The sequence below is a fragment of the Mauremys mutica genome, chromosome 3 (assembly GCF_020497125.1).
Source record: "Mauremys mutica isolate MM-2020 ecotype Southern chromosome 3, ASM2049712v1, whole genome shotgun sequence".
Taxonomy (NCBI): Eukaryota; Metazoa; Chordata; order Testudines; family Geoemydidae; genus Mauremys; species Mauremys mutica.
This window is the reverse complement of record NC_059074.1, coordinates 104,001,005-104,022,004: the sequence shown is the minus strand read 5'-3', so window position 1 is coordinate 104,022,004 and position 21,000 is coordinate 104,001,005. Positions and strand designations below refer to the sequence as shown.

Genomic DNA, 21,000 nt, shown 5'->3' with positions numbered 1-21,000 from the left:
GAGTGTGTCTTAGCCAGCATTGTAAAAGCAGAAGGGTTTATTAGAGGTCTGGAACATGGCATAGAAAGTCTTTAGTTAACATAGAGAACAGAAAGTTACAGCATAGTCCATCTGGGTCAGTCCAGAGCCCTCTGACCCCTTCTTGATCCCAGTCCAGAAGCTTCTCCTGTTTCCAGCAGCCCACACTTAACAACCCCACCAGGCCCCTCCTCACTCCTTTGTCCTTATTCCTGGGCAAATATTGTTACCTGCTCCACCCACCCCTTAGCCCTTTGTTCTCCAGCTGGTCACACCCAGATGGCTTCCTGCAGAGGGTGGGCCATCCGTGGTGGTTAGTTGCTAGGTGCCAAATGTCTAGGCAATTGGAGTGCTCGTTGTCTTCTCAGATTCTCCATGGGCATGGGGGCCCAGACCCGAGGCAGCTAGGTCAGTCACACCTGGATCTCTGGGTCTCTGCAAAAAGTAAACAACCTTTCCCCCTCCCCACTTAGTTAACCATGCACCACACAAGGGAAACTGAGGCACACCATATTCATACAAAATATTATGACGTATTCTCAGTCTGTCACGCAGGTTGAACAAAACGTTTTGTTTTAACAAAATTGAATTTTTTTGTTTCAACAATTCGAAATGTTACATTTTGATACTGACCATTTTAAAATGTTTATTATATCTTTCTAAATTTACTTTACTTTTATAAACAAAAAGTTGTTTTGACCAAAACAAATCAAAACATTTCAATTTGTTCAGATTTTTGCTCTTTCTAACTGAAACAATTCAGCAAAACTGACACAAATTCACAAAAATGTTTGTGTTGCTGAAGGCTAAAATCTGCATTTTTTGCTGTAAAAGGTTTCAAATGAAAAATTTCACCCAGTTCTGCTCATAAGGATGTTTTATAAATGTTTGCACAATGCGCTTCAGCAGCAGCATGAACCGGAGAACCTTGCTGTGACATAATTAGTTGCCATTGGCTTAGCATTCTGATCCAGCAATATGTTCCAACTATCCAAATGGAAAGTTGTACCCCTCTCGTGGTGGGGTGTTCTCTATGGAATGGGGAAATGGTTGCTGCCTTATACATAAGAATACTGAATACCCTTCCCTAATAATGCGATGACCAGGAGGCTCTATCTCTGATATTGATACTGAAGGTTTGGCTGCAGCAGCCGTCGCCGTAGATCTCTGTAAAGAAGCAGACTAGAATTTTGTATATATTGGGTATGAACTGAATAGTAAATATCACAAGCTAAATCAGCTGCCTGCATTATTTCCTTCTTCCATGTCTAGAAAATTTGAGCAAAAGAATCAGCCAATGAAAGTGCTGTTTAAATCGGCTTTTTAGATAAAAATTATTCCCATCTGCTAATCTGTCCTTTTTACTGCCTTTCATTATAGAAGTTATCTGACCATTTCTTCTGAAGAGCCAAAGATGAAGTAAGCATCTCTGCTGCCTATGGAGTTCCTTCCATACTATGAAGGACTGTTTTATTTTCTCTCTCCAGTTTTCTAAAAAAAAAAAAATTTGGATATCTTTTTTGAAAGGACCTTAGTAAAACCAGCAGAAGAAGTGATGGAGACTAGACATGGATTATCTTTCTATCTAATAGTTTTCACCATTAGAAAATCATGCTTCACTTGCATTACTTAAAATGGCTTTTTTTCCAACAAGCTCCTTTTCGCAAATCAATATTTTCTGCATTCTTCAAGACAAAAGGCACTGGAATCTGACCGTAATGAGCTGATTGGGATAAAGGGCCTGATTTTTGTTTTTGTTTTTGAAGATGGGTGGTTGGTTTTAAAATTGGCGACTAATCTTCTATGTTTTACGGATCTAATACTTGAAAAATAAACATCTCATTGCTCTACAAGTAGGGCTAATGGGAAGTTTCATTTAAACCTGTTGGTTTAAATATTATTGCAGAGAACTCTAATTATGGAGGCAAAATATAGGCTTCTGTATCAGGTTCTTGTAAATGTAACTTCTACATGGACGTTCTGTAAATTCAAATGTCACTACGATCTTCTTGCATTTTCTTTAAAAACACAAAGCAGAACAGGTTTTAAAATGTGAAAATTTGAAGCGCTATTTTTTCATGGACAAGACGAAAACCTGTTGTTCTCCTAGATAATGTATTTATGAATTTTGTTCGGTACAAAAATAAATCATCTAATTGAATAAATTAGAAAAATGTGGTAAAACAATATTGCAAACTTGATTTTGTTAGTTGCATTCATGTCCATGGTATGATAAAAGGTACACATGCAGACACACAGAAAAATCTTTTTTTGAGTCCTGTAAATTGCTGCTGTTTCCAGTAATGGAGGGATCTTTCTTTGCCTTATCAGTTTGTGACACTCTGTGTGAACTTGAATATTGATTTTGGGGCAAGAAAGGAAGGGGTGTTGGGGAGGGGATTCATTTCAGAGCAAATGGAAAATGATGCATGTTTGTTCTTTTTATTTGTTTGTTCATTTTTTTAAAAATGCAGTACACTTTATCACCGGATAATGACTTGAATCTTACCATTCCTCTTTAGTCCACTGACATAGATTTTTTCACTTCCAGTATTCCACACTTGTCACCTTTGCTGCTACCGAGCTTGACTGAAAAATCTTGGGGTTTTTTTTGTTTGTTTTTGCTTTTATAAACAGCGCTCTTAAGGGCAGAAATTACTACTTAAGTGTTGTGCATGAGAGACGTTACTGGGGCACTGATTGAAATCAATGGGAAAGATTTTCAGCTGGGGTAAATCGAGGTCCAGGGAGCTATGACATTTTACACCCGCTGGGGATCTGCCCCAATGAGGGTCCTTTGGTTAACTCCTTTGGGCATTGGATCAGGCCCATAATGAGCAGCACTGCAGCAAGTTTGTTATCAAAGGAAAGCTCAGTTTAAGGTAAGACTTGAAAGAATTCTGTGAACAATGTTTTGAAGAGCTGACTTTCCACAGCAACAGGGTGCGTGTCTTCTCAAAAAGGAGATTGGATAAATCTACTGGAAATTCATATGATGATACTTCATCTCCCTGATTATATAGGGGGGGAAAGCCATTCAGTCAGAATGTTTTAGAAATAGTTTGTGATCTAGTGAAATTCGTTTTCTGCTTTCTTTACAGTTCTCCATGTACATAACCATTATATTTAAAAATATGTCCAAAATACGTAGGTTTTATTTCTTTTAATCTATATAGTATGTAAGAACCAAATAAAATTTGTTTGGAATACTTGTACCTTTTATATTTTGGTTATCTTGTTACATTAGTTTTATCCAAGGAGCAGTTTACGCTTGAAAATTGTTCTAGCTACTCTTCACTTCTTTGTGACTGTTTGGTTTTCTCTCATCTGATTATTAGGCAAGGTAGCACAGGCTCATTTACAAGTACGGATGGACCAAGGAGTTGGTATTTGGATCTAGCTTCACGTTATGTTTAAAACAGGGATTAGATTAGGATTCAAATTTGATGGTCTTGAGATCACATGAACAGTACCCATGAGATTTCAGACCAAAAACCCTGATGCAGCATTGAAATCAGTAAGATTTAAGAACATGCTTAAAGTTAAGCCTTTTTAAGTACTTTTCATTATAGTTCCAGTTTAGCAAAGAGTTCTCATGAAATGTATTCTCTATCTAAACCAGAATTAGATAAAAAAGCCCTTTTTGCTGTAGGGTCTGACCTGGAATCAAAACTAGAAGGGTAGATTCAGATCTGGGCATTTGGATCAGAATTGCTGACTAAAAATTCATAGGGTTTGAGATTTGAAGTCCTGGTTTTGACCCCCTTCATTTGAAAACATTTAAATGGAGGAAAAAGTCAATTTTCTTTAAAATATTGTTTTTGTTACTAGACCATAGTATCAAATGTAAGTGGGCATGGGATATAATGGTGTCAGCTTTGTAGACAGTTACTGTAACGGTTTTAACCATCTGCACAGTCAGGGGCTGTTCGACTATTCCAGGATGGTAGAATTAGGAGTTGTAAAAGTCTTACTTACATTACAATAACAACAAGTGTTATGAAGTGGGAAGTCATACATTTTCATATTGTTGGGAATTGAAAATATTCACCTCATCGCCTCAATCAGTTGTTCATAGTGCCACAATCAAGTGCTCTGTGGCGAATTTGTCCGTGACATTAAGCACTGCATCACAAATGCAGGTTTAGTCATCAAGTTTCAGTTTCTTACATTCTTTTCTCTTCACTTTTTCATCTCATTCCTAACAGGAAATGCCCTATTTTACTTCTTGCCAAACAATGTTTCCAGTTGGGTAAAATTCCCAATAAAATAGAAAAATACTGGTTTAGGCTTCCAAGGGAGGCAGTGGAATCTCTCATCAGAGGTTTTTTAAGAACAGGTTAGACAAACACCTGTCAGAGATGGTCTAGATATACTTGGTCCTGCCTCAGCATGGGAGGCTGGACTAGATGACCCCTCGAGGTTACTTCCAGCCCTACATTTCTGTGATACTATGAAAAACAGATAAGAGAACAGATTCTAATTTTATCACAAGTTTGCAAAGTGAACTGTATTTAGGCTTGGAAGGATTAGATTTTTATCGACAAATGTTGGTAAATATCTATTTGACCATATGCAGTGTTGTAGCCGTGTTGCTCTCAGGATATTCGAGAGACAAGGTGGGTGAGGGAATATCTTTTATTGGGCCAACTTCTGTTGGTGAGAGAGACAAACTTTCCAGCTTATACAGAGCTCTTCTTCAGGTTTGGTAAACATACTTCAAGTGTCACAGCTAAAATACAAGGTGGAACATATTGTTTAACATAAATAGTTAACATACATTTCAAGGGACCATTCAAGGTGAAATGGCCCATTAACACTCCTCTAGTAATAGGGAGGAAAGGAAGGGGAGGGTTGTTAGTGGGTTATAGATTGGATTTATGGCTTATTACAACAGTGTTTTTATTCAGTCCATGTTCTTTAGTATCTAGCAAAGTTATGAATTTAAGGTCTCAGGCTCATCTTTTGAAAAAGTGTTGTGCAGTTTTCCTTTGAGGATGAGCACGGATTGGTCAGATATAGAGTGATCGCTTTGTGGAAAATGTTGCCCCATGCGTGATAGGGTGATTTTGTCTTTTATCATTTTCCTGCATGAGTTCATTTGAGAGCATCGTGATTGTCTGATTTCACCCATGTAGTTGTTGTTGGGGCTTTTAGTGCACTGCATGAGGTACACCATATGTTGTGATAGGCACGTCTTTGGGCCCATATATCTTGAAAGGTGTGTTGTGGGGAGTGGGTAGCAGTGGAGATATGTCTGCAGGTTTTGCATCTGTTCTGACAGGGTCTGCTGCCGCTTTGAGTTGGTGTGTCTTGGTCTGTGGGGAGCTTGCTTCTGATGATGAGTTTGGAGAGGTTGGGGATTGTTTGAAGGCCAGAAGATGGAGTCTGATGATACCCTCTATGGATTCCTGTGTGCAGTCAGAAGAGAATTTATTTCTGTATTGAAGTAGGTTCTCTTAGTGTACTGGAGTGGCCCATTCCATGATGCAATCTACTTCTCTGATGGAGTGTTCCTGTTTGGTGAAGGAGGTGTTATGGTGTATATCCCGGAATTTCTCCTCAGAGTATACTGTGGTATCTGAGTGCCTGACTGATGATAAGATTTCTTGGTGTGTTTGGGGTGGTTACTGGATCCGTGAGGGCAGGCATGGCGATGTGTGGGTTTCTTGTATGTAGTTGTCTGGAGGGTTTCATTGTTGAAGCTGATTGTGGTGTCCAAGAAGTTGATGCTAGTGTAGAAGCATTCCAGAAAGAGTTTAATGGAGGGGTGATGGTTGAAGGCATGGTGAGGAGTGGAGTTTGGAATACTAAGGCTGTAGTAATGGTCACAAGGCAGAAGTCATATGATGGGTGGGGCAACTCATCCCAGCATTGGTGCTAGAGTCATCAGAGAGACTGAAGGGAGGTAGCTTGTACTTCCCCTACTTATGGGGGCTTCTGGATCTGGTTCAGCTCCTGGTACAAGTTAGGCCAGCATTCTGAGGTGCTTTAAGCCATACCCCCACTGCCATATCCTCCATGAGCCATGTGGCAGTGGAGAATTGCCAGGGAACAGGGACTGCACCAGGCATGCCCTACTCCCACCCCAGGTCACTGCAGAACACCCCCAATGCATCACCTGTGCCAGGTGCTCCTGCAAAGCTGGGTCTACACCTGTCAGAAAGGCCCTTCCACCAGTGGTATTCACCACAGGGACTCATGCCTGGCAATGCTTCATTTGCACCAGTTTTGCTAGCTAAAGGAACAATGATGATTGTTTGAATCACACCCTAAAGTTAAGAGCAAGTCACCAGCCATGGGAGAATGGTTTGTTCACACTTTAGCTAGTACTAACCATAAAAAAGATGAATAATTTTGTTCTTCCTCTTACACAAACAAATAGAGTTGCATGAAAAATTCCCTTTTCTGAAGGAAGCCATGATTCAAGTATATTCTTCTTCAAGCTATTCCTCTTCCAGGAATGTCAACACAGAGTCAGCTTTCTCAGTAAAATTTTCAACCTGAGTTGTCATGCATGGGAATTCATGTAAGAGCAATGACAGCTCATGTGATGCTTCCCAGGGGTAAGCAGAGCTGTAAGGCTCCTCTCTACCACCTGCCTGTAGCATAAGGAAGCCTTCTCTGTGCCTGCTAGGGGTCAGTTCCCCAACTCCACCAGCCACTGGCAACATAAGCCCTCCCCTCTTAGTCTATGCAGACTCTGGTGTCCCTCTGCAGGTTAGTGATAGGCACGCTCCAGCTCCCGAGCCTCCCCCTGGAGTATCCTGCCCCTCTTCCATTGGACACTCACAGAATTCAGAGATTGCTTTTCCCAAAGGAATGGTACACCCCAGCGTACCAGTTTTGTCTTTGGATCACTGCTCTGCAAATCCCAAAAGAAAGATAAACTTTCCTGAACACGTGTGGGAGCAGATGTTCAGCAGAACAGTGCACAGAACTCTTACATCCCTTCATCCAGTATAGTTATTCCCACATCTTAAAAAGCACTGGTACCATTTAGCCTTTTTTAAATCTCTGGGTGTGCATACCTGCTAAGAGGTGGTCCAAACAGGTGCTGGATATACTACAGTCCTAAAGATTACATCAAAGCCATAGGAAGAGGGTGTTTTCTCCAAAATTATACTTCAATTAAGAACTTTCAAAATGTTGGAGTGACAATTTTGGAATTGTGGTTTTGTTACCCAAAGCATGCCATGGAAAATTGACTTCTTGTGCATGTTCTTTGATTGCAAGATGAAAGTTGCATAGTCCAACTGAACCATTCCTAACAAAATAGCATGATTCCTGGCCATTCTATTGGGTTTAACAAATGTACTAATTCTCCAGTATAATCCCATAAAAATTAGCAGTGATTCAGTTGAACACTCACCACTAAATGTAACACTGATTATAAACCTTCCGATACCAACTGTATATTTCAGTTTGTCTAGTAAATGCTTGGGTGATTTAATTTTATGACATGCTTAAGCATAGACATATCTGTAAAACTCCAGACTTTACTTAACCACTCAAGTCCAAATTCAGCCTTCAGGTATTCAGATGCAACCCACAAAGAGTTGTGTGGGATTTATATACAGTTACGTGAAGGCAAAATTTAGCCTTAAATCATAGTAGTTAACTAACACAAGACAACTTGAATTCTGTCATCGATCTCCAGTGATTTTTTATAAGCTCTCCATGCTCCATTCTTTAAAAAAATTAACACTCACACACAAATATAGCAATGCCTTTGGTGCATTAAATAGACTAGTTCGTGCATGTTACATTTTCCTGAAAAAGCTCTGTTTAGACATGCTACAGCGAACCGACCCCTAGCACATCAAGCGGCGTGTCTCCGGTGGGGCCCCTGAGCCCCGCCCCCTCAGAGCCGCGTGGTCAGGGGGTGGGGCTGGGAGCTCCAGGCTGAGCTCAGCTGCCTCCGCTCGGCGTGGAACTCCCAGCCCCGCCCCCTCACCACGCGGCTCTGAGCGGGATGGAGCTCAGGCCCCGCCGGAGACACGCTGCAGCTGTTGGGCGATGTGCTGAGGCTCCGGGTGAGGAGGGAGCCGGGGTAAGAGGCTGGGGCCAGCGGGGTTGGCTAAAGGGCAGGAAGTCCTGGGGACAGTCAGGGCACAGTTAGGGGGCGGAGGTTGGGGGGGCGGTCAGGGGGCAGGGAAGGGGGGGGTTGGATTGTGGGTGTTCTGGGGGGGTCTGTCAGGACTCAGCGGGGGGGGGATAGGGGTTGGGGCAGACAGGGGACAGGGAGCAGGGGTGGGGTCCCAGGGTGGTGGGGGTCTCTGGGGGATGGTGAGGGGACAAGGAGCAGGATGGGTCGGGGATTCTGAAGGGGGTGGGCAGTCGGGGGGGCAGGAAGTGGGTGGGGGTCAGATGGGGGCAGGGCTTCCACTAATTCTGCATTATGGTCAGTTGTATAATTATTTCATTATATATTACAATAATAATAAATAAAAGTACAAAAATAAATGTAATGCGCTTTAATCATCCCAAAACCATCCCACAGGTCCGTGGAATTTTTTTTTTCTACGAAACTGGTCCCTGGTGCCAAAAAGGTTGGGGACCGCTGTGCTACAGGGTGGGGGGTTTGTTTGTTTGTTTGTTTGGGGTGGTGGTTGTTTTTAGGAAGGGGAGACAATATGTCCATGTTAACTGCTATATTTCAAACATAATCCATACAATGGGCATGATTGTTATTTACCCTAAGGCCCCTTATCCTGACATTGTAGTATGAAATGTGGTAGTTTGGATGACACCCAACCCCAGTGAGTTCATTACTCTATTTATTACTAATTACTATCATTTTCTTTCTCTGGGTTCACTGTTCTTCACTAGTGAATGTGTTGCCCTTTACATCTTTCATATTCTAATTCCAGTTCTCTTTCTCTTTAGTTAGGTAGCTCCAGGCACTTTAATGATATGGGTACTATGAAATAATGAATACACACACTGAATAGTAATAGAATATTGTTAATATCAAAGAGCATAGCATAGTTTGCATATATAAATGTGTTAGGAGGAATGTGTGTTTAATAAAACCTGGTTTTTACATAAATAAAACCTCCCCCCCACACACACACAGTGCTTGCTGTGTGTTCAAAAAGATGCATGCAAAGTTTAGCCAATATTGGGTATTTTATGAATCATGTACATGGCAGGAATATAGGTGTAGCCATTAAACATTTTAATAGAGTAAGTTGACATGTTTTTTCAAACCTTTTTCTAGACCATACTCCATTATCAAAACATTAAGGCCGTATAAAGTACATGATTCCACCGGGTCATTATGTGTTGGGTGGAACTGCAAGTGGTAGGAAAATATTGGCTATGAGAAGTAGTAATAAAAAAAAAAGTTACTCTTTCTGAGGGATCAGGCTGCAGGCTAGAATAGCATTTCATGAGGTGAGTAAATAAAATGTTAACTGCCTTTGTGGCTGGTAGCCATCTTAAGGAGCTCCTGAGTTTCTTCTGTCTGTTGACGGACTTGCTCAAGATGTTCCATTAATTGACTCTGGCTGAATGCAGATGAAAATTCTGGATCTGAGAACAGAGGAAAACCAGGGTATGATTGTCCAGCCCACATAACTGAAGTGCTCTATCCACACACGCATTCTTCTCTTTAAATTTCTTTAGAAATCAGATTTTTTGTTTGCACGCTAGATAGAAAGGTACACAGTTGACTCATTATTCATGATACAAATGTGCTATAGTTTCCCGTAAAATCTATACTATGTAAACAATATTTCCTTACCACACAAGGGAGAATGATGACTCTATCGTTAGCTCCTCACCTTTGTGGGAAGGTTTGTGTGCTACTTTCTGCTGATCCAGATGCTCAGTGCTCAGATGAGCACTGCTGAGTCCAGTGTTGAATACAGTCTCCCAAAAGCAACGAAGGAGGAAACAACTAGGCCGCTGAACTGGCTGACGGTTCCTATTTTCTTTTGTTTTTTACTATTTTGACAGCAATTCTTTCACCTTCTTTCTACTTCCTCATCCCCCGAAAATACTATGAAAAGTGTTAAGAGGCTCAATCAAAACTAGTAGCCCTAAAATATGAGGCCTGCTAGTTTTGATTTGGTTTGGTAGGCATTCCTGGTCAGACATTTGAGAACAGAACAATGGTACCTTTCAGCAGTCTACATGCCAAGTAGTTTGAATTCTCTGCATATTGCAATCCTCGCTTTGCATAATTGGGTAGACGTGGAGAAAGGCTTGTTGCTAAGCCAAGTTATATTTTAGGCCCATCAGCCTGGAAAAATGTCCATAAATAAAGAAGCAAAATGGTGGTAAAGAGAGACCATTATTCATGCTCTCATCTCTTGTGCTAAAGGATAATAATTTACTGTTAATGAGTGAAAATTTAATGAACAAGCACTAACCAGGAGGTTATTGGGTGTGTTCTTTGTACATTTTGACATTTTTCTAAGACAAAGAGCTAGTCCAGTTCCATTTGGACAAATAGCCATGCACAGAGCTCCTATTTCCCAGTGACAGGCTATACTTTCCCAATAAAGCCTGTTCCATTTTCAGAAAGTAAAACGGCACCAGTTTGCCTTTATTTTAGAAAAATCATTTTGGTAAGTGTGTCTTAAAAGAGCCAAGGTAATTGCTACCCCTGAGTCCCCTCTCTCTCTCCTCTTTCTCTTTGATTTGGTGAATAGAGCTAATCCCCAGTAGGCAGGAGCACTGTCAGGTACATTTACTGTATGTGAAGCTTTTTTTTACCAGGCAGTGAATGTATTGCATTGATGTCAGTGGACTTGGCAGAATTCAATTTTTATTTTTTGGTAATCTTGACAGATATCAATGTTTATTTTTAACTTTTTTATCTTATTGATTTATAGTTCGAGTTGTGCAAAATTCTTAGGTTTAAACCTTTTATTTTTATTTATTTAAATTTTCACGGTTGCAGGAAATGATGGGGGAGGGTCAGACAGTTATTATTTAGTGACAGTCGCCATTGAGATTCAAAACATTAAAACTTTATAACCATTAAAACACAAATTGTCAATATCACATGTCAAAATATACAAAGTAAATTTCCTTAAATCAAACTCCAATAATTTCTCAAACCGCATTTTTTTCTTTCCCTATCTGTAAATTTTGATTATCATCTCTAATTTTTTTCATCGGTTTGTGTGTGCACAGCAAAATCAACATGTACTGATAAAAATCTAATCCTTCAAAGCCTGGATATGAGCAGTTAGAATTGAGCTGTGCCTTGCAGTCTAGGTACTGGTATTGAGAACTGATGAATCAAGGGACATACCTTCCAGTAATTTGCCCAGCGTAGAAATACCCAGCTGCTGAAAGCGAATCTCTTGGTGGTTGAGAAAATTCATGAGGTAGTGCTGGACTTCCTCCATGTGGCATTTCAGCAGAGACATCACTTTATCTACATCAATGGGGGTAGGGTGAGAGAAGCAGAAACAATTTAAAGTGAGCACTTATTTGTTACAGGTTTCATAAGGCAACATTTTTAATCAAATGAGGAATTTGATACTATTTCAAAATGTGTGTTGACTCAGCTATTTCCTCTCCCCTACCCAACTACATGCGAAGTTCCAATTTTAATGGACAATAAAAGAGCCTCCACATGTTATAAACCCATTAGTGTCCATGATATTGCAGTTAAATTGTATGTAAGGTTTCTACTGACCAGGCTGCTGCACTGGGAGCCTGATGTACGGTATTTGTAGAGTCTACATGCTATTTATGGACTTCTCAAACTATTGATCAGCCTTTCACACACTCTCACCTAGGTCTGTAAATATTTCAAAAGCTCTGTGCATGGTTAGTGCTTGCAGGCAGCATTTGTTTCTCTGGATAAGATTCTTCTTTAGTGTAAGATGTTTGATGTGGGGATTGAAGTAGGTTTGAATTTTTTCCCTTGCTAGAACCTTTCATTCCGGACTCTAATATCTGTCAGGTCAGAGTGGGAGAGAATTTGGAATTTAACTACTCCTTTCATTGGAGAGAGGTGTCGAAAAAGATTGAATATTCTTGCTCCATTTCTGTTTTTATATATATATATATATATATATATATATATATATAAAATCCTATTTTGCAAGTTGAAAAGATCTAAATTTTATGGAGCAAGTATATTGGGCACACAGGTATCTATTCTCTGCAGATAATGCAATGCTCTTTTCATTATCCCTCATTGTAATTCAGAGATTACTGGATAAATTCTCAGAGGTCTGCTTTCCTGAGTGTTAAATTATTCCAGAACTAAGGTAATTTTGTTGGCTCAAGAAGGCTCTGTTGGTCAGTGGATGGAGTTAAGTTAAACTTCTTGAGCCAAATAATTTCTGACATAACTTCTTTGTAACAAGAACAGGAGTACTTGTGGCACCTTAGAGACTAACAAATTTATTTCAGCATAAGCTTCCGTGGGCTACAGCCCACTTCTTCAGATGCATAGAATGGAACATATGGACAGAAGATATTTATACATACAGAGAACATGAAAAGGTGGAAGTACTCATACCAACTCTAACAGAAGATATTTATAATGTAACTCCTCTGCTACCTACCCTCAACCATATTATATGGACTAGACTAGAGTATTTGTAGGTGGGCAGGGAGAAAGAAGACTGATGATATTTCCTGTCTGGAATATGTTCAAAATTATTTCCTTTCCCTCCCCCTCTCCCCAAAGGTGAGAAATGCCATACACCATCCCATCCTCTTGCCCATCCTGCTTCAAGGTCCTTGATCATGTTTCTCACAGTGACACACACAATAACCACTGCAGAATGTGCAAGACCAACTAGCAGCTGGTTGTAGTGGTTAGAGCAGGAGACTAAGCACCAGAGCCTCTGCTGGTGTAAATTGGTATGGTTCCATGGAGTAAAGCCTAGGAATCAGTACCCTGAGTTCTATTACTGCCTCTGCTATGGATTTACTATTTGACCACAGCTAAATCAATCTTTCAGAGCCCAAGTTTCCCCTTCTATAAAATAGGGGCAGTAATACTTACCTAGCTCACCAAGGTATTTTGAGACTCAACAGTATTTGTGAAGCATTTTGACATCAGATGAAGAGTGCTATGAAAATGTTAATGATTATTTAGTGACTGAAGGCCAAACCCTTTTTGAAAAGAGACAGTTGACATTTCACTTTACACAATATAAATGTGTCAGAAATGTAATTAAACTCTTTGCATAACATTTACCATGACATATCATGTGTCGGACAATGGAGGCAGCTTGAAATGATGACTCTGTATGTTCCCGTTGCCCAGCCAATCTCACTAGGTGCTTTATCAGGGGTTCATTCATCCATTCTAGCAAGTGTAATGTGGCACCTTCTGGGAGACAGGAAGCAAAAAAAGGCTACATAAAGACATGTGAATAAGCTGTAAAAAAAAAAACCAAGGGCTTTAGAAATGCATCAACCAGAAGGCCAAAAGCCAGACTGTCTAAACAGGACAGCCCAATGCCCTTTGCACAGCTGGAGGACCAGAATGAATGCAGTACTTTTGAAAAGCAACTTCTGGGACCTAGTACCTAGAACCCCACAGCTTCAGGCTGTGAATTCAGTGAAAATTTGGCCTATAGAAAGGCTGATACATTTTATAATATGATTCATCTGTTCAGAACACATACCACTTTATGTGAAACAAAGCCATTTGGCATGGTGGTCTCAACCTGCCCAGTCACCACTGGATAAGTGTCCACTTCACAAAACTAACTGCCACCAATCAGCAACCTTGCTGGTAGTCACAGCAGGGAGGCAGAAAAGCTGAATGGTCATGAGACTGAAATACCCTCCCAACCCAAAGGTGCTCATTGCGGGTCATGGTTGTGGCCTATTGAGGGGCAGGGTGGGAAAGCATGTACTGTTCCTCTCGCACCCACTGCTGCCCTTCTGAGGCTAAAGGGAGGGTTTTCATCTCCAGGACTGTCCGTCTGGAACTTCTGACGTACACAAAATCCACATGCAAACATTAAAAAAGCAAACGCAAAGTCGCTTTGCTTTTTAGCTTTTTCCTCTTGCTAAGTGGGTCTTTGCTGCTATAAAATTAATTATCTGAAATTAATGGAAAAATACATCAGGGTCACAAACCAGTGGAATCACAGTATCATTACAATTAAAAACACATACGCCAGCTACACTAGCAATATTAGACAAAGTGAATTGTGATCAGAGCAGTTTTTAAAAGCTGAAACGGTTCAATAGACAAGAATTCAAACAGTAGGGCCTATTTCTCCCACCAGTGGGATCAGTCTACGCTCACTGAAGTTAATAGTAAAACTCCCATTGACTTTATTGGGAGCAAAAATGGGCTCTCTGTGTGTGTGCATGCGCTCCTCTCTTTTTAGCAATAATGAGAGATGTGTGCATGCTGTGAGATTAGGCTGCTTGCTATGTGATTGCTCCCTTACCATGCTTTGCCAGCTCACCAAGAGAACATGTCACGTAATGAAGAGATTCTTCTTGAATTTCAGTAAACAGGATAGCCTGGAGGAGTCCTTCCACACATGGACTTTCAATGATTCCCTGTGATGAGAAAGAGATGATATTTAGCTCTTTTACAGTGCTTTGTAACTTCCAAGGACTTCACAAACATGAACTAATTCATAGAATACTGAGGATAAAATGGGCCAGTGCTAACAATTGCCACTTGCTTACCCATAATAGACAAGATGCATTGTGCTAGTGGGAGAGCGGTCAAGCTTGATACTCATCTTGGATTTTCTGGGACCATACTGATTTCAACAGAGCTGTCACACAAGCTCTGTCTATGGGACGGTCACAGGACCTCAGATCACTTATAGAGCCAAAAAAACTTCATGTTGTGAGTCATTGTGTCAGGATGTGTTTTATTGCAAGGTCATCGTGTGCTGATGTTTTGATGTGGACCAAAAAGTCAATATATTGAATTACCATATGCCATGCAACACAGAAGCTTATTGTTTTCTCATCATTACCTCCACATTTTTGACAACTTTCTGGCATTCAAATGCTCAGATCTATACAAGATATTTTAGGTGTGGTCTTACCAGAGCCAAACAGCAAGAGAGTATTACTTCTCTGGGGTGTGACATGATGGCTCTCCATATGCAGCCAAACCTTGCAATGTCATATCACATTGTGAATTGCTTAAACATACTTTTGTGCATCTACTTCCTTTAAGGTGCAGTGTGGGGAAAAAAGCTTTTAAAAAAATTAACACATTTATTCAGCCAGTGATAACTACCTCCAGGGTGTCATGGCCCTTGGGGCTTAGAAGGATTTAGGACACCCTGTTGCAGAGAACTGTGTATCCAAGGGGAAAAAATTAGTAAATGTGCCATAGGATGCTAATGCTATTGTGATGTTTTGGGCCATTAGGACCAGACTTCAGTGCATACACAGTAACACTAGCATTCTATGAAACTTTTTAATAAAAGTTCTTCCTTGGATACAAGTTCTTCTAAACCCAAGGGCCATGAAACCCACCCTCTGTCCTAATTTTCTCACTGGAAGGAAATCCCATTGGCATGGCTAGGCCACAAGGACAGGTTCAGACCACTGGAAGAGGTCTGAGGAACCATCATTCCAACCTTCAGATCCTGGTCAGATTTGGTGGGTCCTACAGGGTGGAGCTCCTCACATGCGAATGGCCAGGAGTTCCTTCTCTCAGCTGTGAGAAGGTAACAAGAGAATATCTGCATTCCTCACTGCACATAAAACAATGATAGTGGGGAGAGTTGTGATGGTTTGGTATCTGTCTGTACATGTCTGTAATAACATGTGACCTCCATTTGACAGCATAACCATCATTGTGAAACATGTGACCTACATTTTGAGCATGTCAGTGTAGTTTTTCCAGTTTGGACTTTGGTAAGTGCCTGACTGGAGCGTTACAGCATGTGAGTTAGTCACATAATAGAGAACACAGAAATGTTATCGAAGGGCAGAATCTGCTCCAGCTTCCCTCTCTCTCATGGTGGACCACTGCCAGACAACAGAAGGACTGCAGGAGAGGCCTATCCAGCTGACATACTGGGTGGCCTAGGACTCACAAATAGGCGTGAGCACAGACTCAGGGGCGAGCATGTATGGGCTTTTTGTTATTTTTCCGTAAGATCTGTAACTCCTGTGTTCTTCAAGGATAAAAGTTACTGTGATTTTAGCTACTCCTGTGCAAAGCCTGCGTTCCTTACTCTGCCCTGTAGTTCCTGGGAAGTTAAACTATAAACTGTGGAACTATAGGGGGCATGAGTAAGTGACTGGGGAAGTCTGAGAAGTCTCATCACGGGTTTCAGCACCTAGAGCAGTTGGACTGTGGAGTCTCGCCTCTCAAGGAAGGCTGACAGCGAGTCTACATTGCGGAGTGTACTTTAGTAACCTAGAGCTAGAAACAGTGTCTGGACTGTGCCCAAACCCTGCTGGCTTGGTAGCTGATGGGATCCAAAGCTTGGTTCCATTACAACAGACTGGTGACCATGCACTAAAAGGGGATTCAGCCAGGTCTGTAACAAGAGTTATCACCTAATCAGGAACTCATAAAAAGGGCCAGCACCCTTTCAGGCAGAAAGACAAATCTTCTGCAGAATGCAGGAAAAGGCTTTCAAGGGGGACATTCTCTACAGCTCAGTCAGGAAAGTGGGTTACACCCAGGGGCGGCTCTAGGGATTTTGCCGCCCCAAGCATGGCAGGCAGGCTGCCTCTGGCGGTTTGCCTGCGGAGGGTCCGCTGGTCCCGCGGCTTCGGCGAACCTCCCAGAGGCACGCCTGCGGGAAGTCTATCGAAGCCGCAGGACCAGCGGACCCTCCGCAGGCAAGCCGCCGAAGGCAGCCTGCCTGCCGCCCTCGGGGCGCCGGCAGAGCGCCCCCCACGGCTTGCCGCCCCAAGCATGCGCTTGGCGTGCTGGGGCCTGGAGCTGCCCCTGGTTACACCTAGGCAAAGCAAATGTATATTAAGCCATTGAACATAACTTTTTGTATAAATTGTTTCTTGGTTGCCCATAGGGTGAGGGGGACCAGGTTAGTCAAGACCCTGCTGCTTTTCAAGTTCAGCCACAATACTTGTGTACCCTGTTGGCATAAAGGGGGCGTTTGTTTGTTTGTTTTTTGTTTGTTTTTTTGTGACAAAGACCCTTAATTGGTTTGGGGGCAATTCCTTGGGGTGGACAATAACATTAAATGAGCCCCTTATTCATCAGATAACAAATGCTTAGACTCAAAATGATATAAACACATCTCCTTGTGACATGCAAACTTTGAAAATGAGGACCTTCCTTTACTCTTCCTCCAGGACTTCAGTTCAGAGGCATATATTTGTCTGCTATAGGTCTAGCACAGCTACCTAGAACGGCTGTGGTTTTGGTGATTTGTAACTTCAATGCTTGTTGCACACACTATGAACTACTGGACTCTGGTCTGGCTGGGTTCATCATAAGGAAACTGATTTTCATAATGTGCAGTTGGGGGTAATTCCCTTTTCGGCCCTAACTTATGATCAGTTTTCTGCCTTGAAGCATGAAGCTTGTGAAACCTTATAATTTTTGTCAGATACTGTATCTTAAGAGGCTGTTGTTAGACATTCAGTTTTCTAATCTGTTTTAATCTTGCTAAAATATTTGTCCTCCTAATGTTCAGCAACAGGGAGTTCCATAGGTTTATATCAAAGTCTTTTTTTCACGTGTATCTTCCAATTTAAATGAGTGTGCTCTCGTGCTATGGAAGACAGGAAAGAGGAATGCAAGACTAATTTTTTCTATTTATAATAAAATACACCTTTATTTTATATTGCAGTGTTTGTCTCATAAGCTGTATCTCATGCTGTACTCTATAAAGTTAAACGAAGAATGAAAGCAGCAGGAAGGAGATGTTAAGATGCAGAAAAGGAAGGAAAGGTAGGTTTCCAGGTTTGAAATGAGATGAGTCAGCGAGGCAGGAAAATGTGTCCAAAATTCAGAGCTGCAGAGAAGAAGGCTCTTGCACCAGAACTAATCAGATTATGTGCAGAGACAGAAAGGAAGCTAGTGCAACACAACTGAAGGAAGGACAGAGAGAGTAAAGCAGGCACAGAGAGGTCTTTCAAAAACAAGAAAAACATTGAACTGGATCAAATGGGAAGCCAGTGGAGTTGTTTGAGGATGTGGCTAATGTGATTGTATTTTCCTGTAAAAGTAGGAAGGTGGTCCAAGAGAACTGAACCTTAGTAGTAAAGGGGTGAGGAAATGAATGCATGGATAAGGATTTCATCAGAACTGGAGATGCATCAGGCAATGCAGATTGTTATAGGCAACTTGGCAGTTATAAGTAACACATTATTTTATATACCTCTTCTTTCCATTTGAATAATCAATGCTAGCCTCTTTTTAATCTCAGGCTTTTAAATCTCTCCTCATATGGATGCCAACCTGTGCTTCTAATCTTCAATGGCTCATCTGTTTAGCTATCAAGAAACAGCATGGCTTATGAGCATGAAGCCGTGGAATTTGAAGGGGCATATGGGATTTGCTATATGTTAATTTATACTGTGTAATTAGAAGACTTATTGGAATGTGGTGCTACAGGCTTTTCCAATCAGGAGAGTACAAATTACACTTACCTACTTGAAAGTAATAGACACAGAGTAACTCTAAAATTGTATGTATTGAAGCATCCCTCATCTCATGGGAAGAGATGAGTGTTATTAGAAGAGTGGTGCAAAAGCTTTGCAAAGCACTGAAGGCCCCAGGAAGAGACCATGACATCCTATGCGAGCTTTGTTTCTGAATTTCCTCAATCACCGACCTAGGAGAACTACAAAGTCTGGCATTGTGTAGGCTTTTGGACAGGAAGGAGGACTTAGGAAAGTTTCTGGAAGGAAAAAAGCAGGACTTTGGGAAGGGGTTGAGAGGTACGAGGTGCCATAGGTGCTAGAACTGGGGGTGCGGGAGGACACGCTGGCTTGAAGTGGATGCCATCATATACAGGGTTTACAGTTTGGTTCAATGGCTCTCAGCACTCGCACTATACAAATTGTTCCAGCACCGCTGCAAGGCTCTGTTTTCTTTTGTCCGGGTTTGTGTACTTTTTTGGCCTCGCAGCAAGGCAGTGGATGAATGGAATTCTGGGATTATATTATCCAAACACAGGGAAATCAGATAAATGTTGGACCCCACAAATATCTAGCCACAGACATCCATTGTAAAAAGAAAGGATTGTCTTGTGGTTAATTCACTGGACTAGGATTTGGAAGATGAGGATTCAATTCTCACTCAGCCTCAGACCTTCTGGGTGACTTGGGCAAGTCACTAAATCTCTCTGTGCCTGAAATCTCCCTGCTATACATATCCCTAGACCAGTGATACTCAGACTGAGGCTCGTGAGCCGCAAGTGGCTCTTTAATGCGTCTCCTGCGGCTCTTTGCAGTACAAGATATTGAAACACTTTGTGATTTAATTATTAAGCAATCAGGCTGCTTCTACTATGTTATTAACTAATTCAAGTTGACAAAACAATACTTGGTCAGTTATTTTGCTGTGAGAATAATGTTCTATCTATCTATCTATCCCTTTTATATAGCAAATGAAACAATGAATTCACTCTACTGTGGCTCTTTTGGGTAATGTTGATCACTAATTTGGATCCTGAACCACTGAGGTCTGAGTATCACTGCCCTAGATGAAAAATGTAGCTATTAAAACCATGAGACTCTATCACTGGCCTGTATGACAAGTTAAATATTTCTTATTTTCCACAACATTTAATACTGTGTAACAATGGAAACCGAGATAAAAGACAACTTTTAATGTGGAGCATCAGATCCTGCCCACTTGTACACTCCTGGGAATTTTGCCACTAACTTCAGTGGGAACAGGTGCAGGCCCAGAGTGTAAGACTTTTTTTGCCTATGATTTTAAAAGCCATTCTTTGGTGTGAGTAACTCTTATCTGACATAGCTGAAAGTGCAGCCTTCCAGTGTGTAATTCTGTGAAGAAAAACTGCTACTCACCTGTATGTTTTTGCAAAGGCTCAGATTTTTGATGATACAGGCAGTGTGACCAACGATCCCTGGGTCCGTTTGGTGAGTTAACAATAGCACCCCCAGGTTCTGCAGCACCTCTCCATGCATTAAAGCGTCCTGCAAGAGCAACAAGCCATTCAATCACTGCTGATAATGACAGTGCTAAAGCATGTGATGTGACTCCATGTTATGTCATGGGTAGGACTACCCCAGCTCAACTTTCAGCTGTTTTAAACTAGCTGTAGTTTAGAGCTGTAGTTCTCAAATTGTGGTCCATTGACCACTCCTGTTACACATAACACATGCTAGTGGTCTGTGGAGAGGTGGATGGTCCGATGGTACTGGCTGATACTCCTCATTTCCAGCTGACAAATCCCATCAAATACTTTTAAAATATTGAAGTGCCAGCTAAGCAATAGCTGTAGTAATCAAAGGGAGGCATGTGATTGTGAATGAGAAGGGCAGTGCTCTGGGTAATGGTGAATGGATGAGGTAGATCATTCAGCAATCTTTACATTAGATAGATATGGTCAACTTGATTTGTTTTAAACAGACTCCTTTTTTTAATCAGTTTGTGATCAGGCACTTTTTAAAGTCACATTCCTGAAATTCCTTTAAAAAAGACCCTGTTCAAAATGGTATACTGGTTTCTCTGCTCTCCTATTGATATTTAAAGGCCTTTCAGAAAGCTTACCCCTTGCTGAACTTCCAGGCTTCTCTTATGCCAGTGGGATCGGACCCTAGCTCCAAGTTTGGAATTGCTGGCCACCAAGTCTCCCTGGTATTAATATGAACTTATATATTGTTTTTCAGTAAGGTGAACTGGAGGGAAAACTCTCACACAGACTTAATCGGCTTTGGATCAGACCCATAGTTGCAAGCAATACCTAAGATCATAGTGTAGCTAAAAGGTTAGCAAATAAAACATTTCTCTGTTCTTTCAGTCTGTTTGCTTTGGGCATTTGACAGTACTTTGTGTAGTCACTAATGTACTTCTTTATTCATTCTGTTTAGAAACTGAGGCTTGCT

The 21,000-nt window shown here is 41.3% G+C and overlaps 2 protein-coding genes across 5 annotated transcripts in view; one reads left to right on the top strand and one right to left on the bottom strand.

Moving 5' to 3' along the window:
* The window catches only part of MAP7 (microtubule associated protein 7), a 197,567-nt gene extending 195,361 nt beyond the window's left edge, over positions 1 to 2,206 (top strand). For 3 of the 4 annotated variants that reach the window (XM_045010040.1, XM_045010038.1, XM_045010041.1), the window contains exon 18: positions 1,399 to 2,205. In XM_045010040.1, coding sequence (XP_044865975.1) covers positions 1,399 to 1,409 — 11 coding nt within the window. In that variant the 3' untranslated portion in view covers positions 1,410 to 2,205. Of the gene's footprint in view, positions 1 to 1,398 lie in introns of all 4 variants that reach the window. The other variant, XM_045010039.1, reaches the window with a different exon arrangement.
* Positions 2,207 to 8,969: 6,763 nt separating this feature from the next.
* Positions 8,970 to 21,000, bottom strand: part of LOC123365631 (vacuolar protein 8-like) — a 51,188-nt gene continuing 39,157 nt past the window's right edge. The window contains exons 11-15 of the mRNA XM_045008390.1: positions 19,960 to 20,088; positions 14,412 to 14,526; positions 13,199 to 13,333; positions 11,288 to 11,413; positions 8,970 to 9,555 (exon numbers count right to left, since the gene is read on the bottom strand). Coding sequence (XP_044864325.1) covers positions 9,434 to 9,555; positions 11,288 to 11,413; positions 13,199 to 13,333; positions 14,412 to 14,526; positions 19,960 to 20,088 — 627 coding nt within the window. The 3' untranslated portion in view covers positions 8,970 to 9,433. The remainder of the gene's footprint in view (positions 9,556 to 11,287; positions 11,414 to 13,198; positions 13,334 to 14,411; positions 14,527 to 19,959; positions 20,089 to 21,000) is intronic.